The sequence below is a fragment of the Uloborus diversus genome, chromosome 3, assembly GCF_026930045.1.
Source record: "Uloborus diversus isolate 005 chromosome 3, Udiv.v.3.1, whole genome shotgun sequence".
Classification (NCBI taxonomy): Eukaryota; Metazoa; Arthropoda; class Arachnida; order Araneae; family Uloboridae; genus Uloborus; species Uloborus diversus.
Window position 1 is genome coordinate 136,701,123 of NC_072733.1, and position 9,375 is coordinate 136,710,497.

General features: G+C 33.0%; 1 protein-coding gene across 1 annotated transcript in view; it reads right to left on the reverse strand.

The window, feature by feature from the left end:
* LOC129218957 (carbonic anhydrase-related protein 10-like) overlaps positions 1–8,686 on the reverse strand; it is a 683,644-nt gene extending 674,958 nt beyond the window's left edge. Inside the window, exon 1 of the mRNA XM_054853277.1 lies at positions 8,476–8,686. Within this exon, the coding sequence (XP_054709252.1) occupies positions 8,476–8,536 (61 nt within the window). The 5' untranslated portion in view covers positions 8,537–8,686. The remainder of the gene's footprint in view (positions 1–8,475) is intronic.
* Positions 8,687–9,375: the final 689 nt, after the last annotated feature.

The following is a 9,375-nucleotide window of genomic DNA, read 5'->3' on the forward strand; positions in this document are numbered from 1 at the left end:
AAAGTATTTTGTAACGTTCAACGCAAAATTTACGTTGTACAAACGATCTTTGTTCCTGGATTTTTGTATTTTTTAAGCCGATTTTAATGATCTAATTGAGTTCTCGAAACATATTTAGGCTATTTTTGTTTGATTTGTTAAAAACATGGTAACTGACTTATATTTAAAAACGTACCATAATCGTCAGTAACCGTGCTTTTGATCATTTTTTTTAATCGTTCAAAATGTATATCGAAAAAATTCAGTTATACCATTATATTCAGCTTTAAAAATACAATAATCCAATCGAAAAGATCGTTTGCACGACACATATTTTGCGTTGAATGTTGCAAAATGTACAATGAAACTTCGAAGTTGTTTTATAAACAGATTATCATTTTGTATTTAGTACGGCGTAACCCAATCGAAATCAAATATTCGAGGCTTTTCTTGTCAGGTAAACGATACAGATTAGAAAGTTTTACCAGCATTTTTTCTGACGCCACTATGAAGAAGCATTAAGAAAGTTTTACTAAAACGTGTACAAATGAAGGGGAATTCTCAGAATAGCATAGGTCCATCAATGAATTTCATATGAGTTACATGCAATAATTAGGCTTGTGACATTTAATGCTCCTCACTTGCGTGTGAACAAATTGAAAACACCAAAGCTGTAACGATGAATGAAATAAATATAAAAAAAATCGTGCAAAGTTGTGCATTTGCATTTTAGCACAAAAATTAATTCATGTTTTATCGCTTCGATTTTTAGATATTTCATTAATTAGGTAACAGAACTGAGAAACAAATATTTACCTAATTTTTGAACCAAATGTCCTATACAAGAACTTGGCAGTCAAAGATTCGTTCGTTAAAGTCTGAGATTGGATTTCCAGGCATCAGGAAATTGGGAACATTAATATTCAAATATGTACTTTAAATATAAAGGGCATATATTTTTCCAACAAAAGAGGATAAGAACAACTGATTTCTAAGAGAGTTGACAGAATGAATCAAAATATTACGTACAACATTAATATAAGAAAGTGATTACAAAATGAAAGCAAAATGATCATTTATCACTGCAAAAATTCCAAATGGGTGAGAGGTTTAGAAACCTGTTGCTTAACCTCTCACGTGAATGTACGAGACAAATGTTGATGCGTAACAATCTGGTATGTTGCTTTACGTCATATCGTACCACAGTTACTGTAAGCACAACACTAGTTGGATGAAAATCATAGGCTGCCCAACTAACCGTCCCAGGCGAGCTCCCATATGATCGATTTGTGTCTAATCGAGCTCTAAAATCAGATGGAGTAGGCCAGAGAATATTAAATGTATAAAAGGAAGTCTTATGGCACACAAACTGTGTGTGACGGAGCATTGTCCAGCTGAACAATTAGCTAAACTGATCTGGCAGATTTAAGGAGGCAAAGAGTAATTGTTTGCTTCCTGATTTAATAATTGGCAATATGCTCTTACAAAATGCTTCAACAGGCTTGCAAAAAGGATGGCATAAACATCACACAGTTCTGTAAGCGCGATGAATGTTAATGATTATGCTCATTCTACACGCGCTTTCTCATCCTGAAATGACGAAAACGCCGAAAAAATGAGCCAAAAAATCAACAGATTGTCTTGTTACGAGTGCCGTAATTACAAAGCAGACCAGAAAGCTTTGGAGGTTAGAAGAGCGAATGTTAACTAAGACTTTACTAATGGGACCTGCTGATCTGCGTAGAAACTATTATTAAGGTGATGTGTGTGATTGCTCAACACCCAGAAAAACGAGACCTGTGTGACTTTTTTCGGGTTTAATGTAATAGATTTTCAATAAATGAAACCGTTGCAATTTTTTATTTCGATCCCGGAAAAAGCAATATTCCGATTATTAGAGCAACTTTTTGTGTCAATTAGCTGTTCCATTCAGCGTGTACGACTATAAAACAAGCTTACCCCCTATAAAATCACCTCATCGGGTAAGGGCTAAACAAATTCCCGCAGAAGTTAAAGTTGACAACGGTGCTACTAGAAAGAAAATGTACATTACGTCGTGAAAAAATTCAAAAGAAAATTCCAATTTCTTTCATATCCTACTCGTACTATAGATATAGCACCCCCCCCCCCCTGATATTTTGAGCTTGTCGGGAGACCAAAAAAAAGTCGTGATATATCCGAAAACGCGACATCGCCTAGGTCATAAGAAGTAACAACTCACTCAACGTAAAAATGAATGACCATGTGCATAAAAATACTAATTTATTACCATATGAGAAGGACTTTCTTAAAAAAAAAAAGAAGAAGACAATATGATGTCAAACGTAAAGCAACATTCTTTTTAAATATATTATTTCCGGGAGGCAAAAGGAATCCGTGATATATCTAAATGAGCGATACAACGAGGGGCTTCTGTTTTTACCCGACTGCGCGTGCGCGACGCAAAGGAGGGTAATGTGTTTATCTGTCAATGTATGTATGTCTGTTCCTATGTGGCGTTCTACAGACTAAACGCCAAATTTAGTAATTCTTACGTCAATCGATTTGTCTTAACATTGGGAGTGTCACTAAACACATGACAGTAATCAAAAGTACTATTTCAAAAACCAGTTGCCATTTTGTCAGTTTGGGATCGGCGCAAATTTTGTGTCGTAAACAATGTCGCACTCTACCTGCGTGCGACAAATGCAGGTAGTTTTCACTGCCTGAATTTTTTGTTTACTAAGACTACTAATTGGGGTCTCAGTGGCCGAGTGGTCTAAGCGATTGCTTCTCCCACTTGAGGCGGTGGGTCAAGACACCCTCGCTCCGGATGTACTTTCCCATATTTCTGATGTAAAGTCTTTCATGTGCTCTTTAAACGAATTCTGTACTGTAAAAAAAAAAAAAAATAAATGATGTGTAACGAAGGCAAGACACTCAGATTGTAGTCCTCATGAAAATAAACCCGTGCAATAAGCACCAAAAGAAAGAAAGTCTACTAATTCGATTTTCATCTCTAACATGTTGCATTTGTTTTTGTCGTGATTCATGTGACTGAGTTTCGCGACGTGTACTTTCTTAACAGGCTTTTTTAGTTTTGCGAGAAAGATTTGTTTGACGGGGCCGCAGTGGCCGAGCGGTCTGAGTGACTGCTTGACATTGGCACACTTGAGGCGGTGGGTTCAACTTCCACCCTGGCTCCAGTTGTACTTTCATTTCTTTGTGATGTAAATTCTTTCATGTGTTATTTATATGTGTAAAAAATATATATATATCATGCGTAAGGGAGGCAAGACACACAGATCGTAGACCTCATCAAAATATACCTGTGCAATTCAGAAGCAAAAGAAAGAAAAGATTTTACTGACGACGTTTCCGATTTCGCGTCATCATGACTTATACAGGCTGTTTATATAGCTGTGCTGTGGCTGACTTAAGTTCGTGCATTTTTGCTGAAGGTAAAGCACATGTATTTTTAAGCCGATTTAGGTCGCTAGAGGGATTAATTATCAGTAGTTTAGACCACCGCAAGTTACTTAATAAACCTCGCGATACAAACAACCTCTCTCAATGAATTGACAAGATTGCGAAACATACCGTCTCATGATCATAATAACTAAGTCAGTGAAAACTAACTAAAAAGTGTAAAAAAAAATAAATAAATAAATAAAAACAAAAACCGACTGCGTAAAAACCAAAGAAACTAAAGAAAAAAATGTATAAGCCCAGTAATTTAGAATGTTATTAAGTACTATTGAATAACTACACCGTTGAAACAGTTTTATAACCGCATATACACAGATAAGACAAATCATAAATTCAAAAGTAGAATAGAAGGATCAGCAGTTAGAGCCCACCCCTTTCTGATTCAACGAATCCCGTAAAATTTGAATGGACCCCGACTGTTGATCCTTCTATTCTGTTTTTGAATTTATGATTTTTCTTATCTGTACGGTTATAAAACTATTTCAACGGTGTATTTATTCAATAGTACTTAATAACATTCTAAATTAATGCAATTAATTTAGAATGTTTAAGTTTATGTTAGCTTATACATTTTTTTTTTTTTTAGTTTTTTGGTTTTTACGCAGTCGGGTTTTTTGTTTTTATTAAAAAATTTTAATTTATTGTTTAGTTTAGAATGTTGGTTAAGGTTACTACCATAGGCATATTCAGTAAATTACCACCCAATAGCCAGGGCTAAAGCAGAAATATATGAAATACACCGCCAGCTCAGTGTTTTCCAACCGAGGACTGCAGTTTCGTGCTTATTAGCACTCATCAGCCCGGCATAATAAAGTGACTGAGCTGGAGATGGAAAACCTTTTAAGGAAGCCAAGAGTGCCAAACAAACTGGTAGCTAATGTGGAATTAGCGCAGACCAGACGAGTGACCAGAACAATGGTTCATTTCAACTAGAATATCGAAGGCAAGGCATGGTATATTCAGTAAATTACCGCCCAATAGCCAGAGCTAAAGCAGAAATGCATGAAATACACCGCCAGCTCAGTCATTTCCAACCGAGGACTGCAATTTCGTGCTTATTAGCACTCATCAGCCCGGCATAGGAAAGTGACTGAGCTGGAGATGGAAAACCTCTTAAGGAAGCCAAGAGTGCCAAACAAACTGGTAGCTAATATGGAATTAGCGCAGACCAGACGAGTGACCGAAACAATGGTTCAGTTCAACTCGAATATTGAAGGCAAGGCATGGTATATTCAGTAAATTACCGCCTAATAGCCAGTCACTCGTCTGGTCTGCGCTAATTTCATATTAGCTACCAGTTTGTTTGGCACTCTTGGCTTCCTTAAGAGATTTTCCATCTCCAGCTCAGTCACTTTCCTTTGCCTGGCTGATGAGTGCTAATAAGCACGAAACTGCAATCCTCGGTTGGAAATGACTGAGCTGTCGGGTATTTCATGTACCATAGGTATATGCTATCTAACGTGTCTACAACCAAGTTAATTTGCTATCTCCGTTTTTCTTCGTCTGGCTGCTGCCTATGAAACAATTTTTTTCTTTCCTATAAAGTAAAAGTTTATATGCGCATTCTTGAATAGCATGCAGTTCTAAATTTGCTATCGAAGCAAAATTAAAGTTTTAAAGAAAATTTTAAGGTTTTTTAAATTACATGTTTTGTTTCCTATTTAAAGTACTTAAAACTCAGGATACCCCGAGTTACAACCAGTTAGAGAAGATGCCTAAAACTGGATAATTTCGAATATTTTAATAATAAACTATGAGATGTTGCGTATTAGATCCTAAATTTTAAGTAAGAGATACATTATCGTTACCCATTATCGTTATATTCAAGAAAAAGATTGTCTGAAATTGTCTGAAAGGACATTCGTATTTAAGTTAGTATCCAAAAGTTACAAACGTTTTATGAGTATTGATGCATATAATTATTTATAAGCGTTTAAATTTATAAGATATCAGATTATATTTTAATAATGTTTCAAATATACCGGATTCAGTCCCGGTTAATAAAGAAACAGTACTGTTGATAATTAAAAAGGTGTTGTAATAAACAAAGGTATTTCCATTATTAATTTCTGACTCATTGGAGTTTCATACATATTGGGGGGGGGGGGGGGCAATATAGCATTTATTTCCGTTTTCGACACTTATATTTTCAGAAATTACTCTGTGAGAGTTACTTTATAGTTTCTTATTTATGATCAAATATTACATTTTCAGCGATAAAATTTTTGATTTCATAATCATATTTATATGGTGACTCCCTACAACATCAGAAGCTGGATTCACCCTCAACTCCATAGCTGTTCAGTTGAGTTTTTTCAAGCTGAAATACTTTTTTTACGATAAAATGTGTTTTTTCAGTTTTACACCTATCTGTTAATTGCAAATACTTCTAAGCTGTTAATTAAAAATAATAACAATATCCTTGAGGAAAAAATCTTATACAAATTACTTTCTCTAGTTTAAATTGTTTCTAGAAAATGTATAATTTTTTAAGGATAACACTTATTGACCTAACAACTAAATTGGATTGCGTTTTAATTTGTAGAATTTCTGCAAGATTTTGAGTTTCTGTATCTGGTTTCGGAAGATCGAACTTGCAGCACTTTTGCAAGTGGCAAGTGGTGTGTTCACCTAAAATTAGCATTAAAATACTATGAAATCACTTACTGGATACATTGAGTAATACCGGAAAATCAATCAGAAATAAATTAATTCTAAATTGATACCCATTGAGTGTTAAAAGGAAATTTACTTTTTGAGAAAAGCAGTACCAGAACGAATCATCTAATTGCAGTTCGTTGTTTATAGATTTGAGGCATCTTTAAATCATTTTTTTCACGCTGCCTCAACTCTTAAATACAGAAATTTAGCCCAATAAAAAAAAGATTTTTACAACCTTAATATTGTTGTGGAAAAGGTTTTTTCATGGTGATTTATTAATAGGTAAAGTAGCACAGTTTCCAGATCAGAAATAAACTTTTTTTTGTCCCCCATTCTTACGATATTCTTCGTAATATAATCTTAAGACAGAAATGTATAAAATATGATCTTTAAGAGTATATTTTGTAATAAACGGGTTTTTTTTTTTTCCAAATTACTTTTTTTATTAAAAAAATGATTTTATTAAAACTTTGAAAATGATAAAGTAATATCAACATTTTACAATAATAGTCATTTGTATTTATAAATCTAAAAATAATTTCTCTGCTATTTTCGGCCAGAATTATAAATTTTTCATTTGGTACTATCAAAATTATCCCTTTTTAATATGCAGAAAACGTTGTACGTCCGAAACTAATTTACTTTTTCGTTTTTTTTCCACAAATTCATCTTTTTGACCTCTTACCCCATAAGTGTTTAAATTAAAAAATGTTAATTTTGTTTTTAAATTTTAATTTCATGCACCAGCGTTATTTTTCTCAAAACTTTCATTTAAAAAAAAACGTTTTTTTTTTCTTCTCGGACGAAATAACTGAAAACATTGAAATTGTACATTGTTTGTGATAAACCCAGAATAAGTATGATAAACGACATCTGTACCCGATGTAGTAGTTATTAATGTTCAAGTTTTCCAACAGTTTTGAAAAATAAAGTTGAAGAATGCTTTAATAGTATTGAAAAAAAGTAGCTACATTATGTTAAATGGCGCGTAAAATTACAATACAATGAAAGGTTCAATTTATTACTCAGTAAATAAATCATATTTTATTTCACGCTTCAATATCGTTTCCAGGATTGTCTTCGTCTATTCTATTACTTTTATTTGAGTAAGTAAAATAGTTAGAATAAGACAAAATGTAATTAGAAAAAAACCTTTTCTGTAGTGGACTTAAAAAAGTTTTTCTATCGGAGTTATTTTATCAAAAAACACATTATGCAGCGTATTCGTGATGTACACTTATTAACAAGTGGTTTAGAATACCATTTATTTCTTAACTTTATGGCCCCTTTTTATTTTTTTTTTTTGGAAAAAAGCGTTAAAGCGAATTCAGTTCTCCTGAGGGTCTTTTTCAGTGCAGGTAAGTTGCAAATGCCACTGTTGCACAAAGCAGTAATTACACCCCAAGGAGTACACATTACTGCATGCATTTACTGTAAGAAATTGACTAGAATAAAATTCAACAAAACGACATGAATTTCATATTTGTCAACCATCTCGTCTGGTTATCTTTTGGAATTCAGTTAAACCAGCAGATTATAATAGTAATTGCAAATATAAAATAAAACGACGGATAAAAACCCTACGCATTTTGATACTCTTATTTTCTAATCGAAATATACTATGTACTGGATAAAAAAATAATAAAACTTCGTAAATGCGATACTGAAGAAGAAAAAGAAAACTAAATAAACATCATGCAAAAGATTCATTCTGTTTCACATTCACGTTAAGCATTCAAATGTAACGGAAGCAGTGGTAAAAATGTTTTAGTTTTTATACAATCACTTGTTTAATATCAGTATATATTAGACATAGAAAGGTTATTATTCAACGTTGCTTGATTAGCCAAGTATTACTATAATTAAAAGCGTGCGTCATGTAATAAACATGCATAAAAAAGTTTGTGCATAAAACAGTTGTTTTGATTCAGTTTGTTTTGCTGCAAAGTTTCTTATATTCAACAAACTTTGCTTAAAACTAATATGGCATAACATTTATGGCATGGAAATAAATAATCCACATTGAAGTGTTTAGTTTTAAATGATTCAGAAAAAACGGAATTGAGGCATAAAAATAATCAAATGAAATTTGCTGCATTACGTTTACTTTTAAACATATTTATTCCCATTTTAAAAAGTATGAAAACAATTAAATCCAAACATCAAAATTGTAGTTTTTACTTGTTAGTTTGAAAGACTTAAAAGGGAAATCATTATTGCGTGCGATCAGTCAAAAATAAAATGAAAAACCATACATGCTAATCTTCAAAATATGTTTAAACCTCAACACTCCAGCAGTTTATCAAAATAAGTACTGCAAACGCACATTAAAAATCAAAGTAAACTGAATGAATGAAAAGTACTTACCATCAATTTGGAAGAAAACATACCACAGCATAAACGATAAGTAAAATTCACTTTTTTTCATCTGTGAGCCGTTTAAATGAACTGATCAAATTATTTTATGCGATAAAATATTGCCAAAAAAGCAATTAAGAATGTTCCACATAAAGTTTTAACGCATGCTTTTTTAAAACGTCTTTTCAAATTTATCCCGTTCACACCAAATACTAAGCTGTTTAAAAATCCAGTCTCAGTAAGGAAAACGCATATGTATAGAACTTTCTGCTGTCTTTTAGGCAAAAAACTTCCCGCAGAGCGACAGCAAAAAGTTTTGGAACTAAAACTTTTGACGCTTTTCAAGTTTGAAAGATCCGGACTGTCCGGCAAAGTTAAGACAAGAAGTCAATACGCTCGAAAGGACTAACCGACCACTCAGCGTGGCAAGGATAGTCTGCAATACTACCTTACGTAGAGGGCTTTAATCAGGGAAGAGTTCTCACCGCCCTCTATTGGGGAGCGGGGAAATTTCCGCGCCTTATTTAATCTGTGCGGGTGGTTTCGCTTTGAATGAACCAAATGCACACATGGACATATTAATCCAACTTATAATTTATACTTGAGCAATGTATATTACAATAAATTTTAACTCGTATAAAAATAAATATAGCTTAATATTACATCTAAATTCATACCACATCCACTAAACACAACTTTCAGAAATGTATTGTATATTTTCCTGTAAGAAGCAAAATCAAAATAAAACAATTAGTTCTCAAGATGTTTACTTTGCTATATACTAAATACATATGTTTTTGCATTTAGGTTCGCTCTTGAAAGACAAATTTACTGTTGAAACTTGCGTTTACCGTAATTTTTACAATAAAAAGTGTGTTTTCAGGAACAAATTTTCACCTGCATATATAT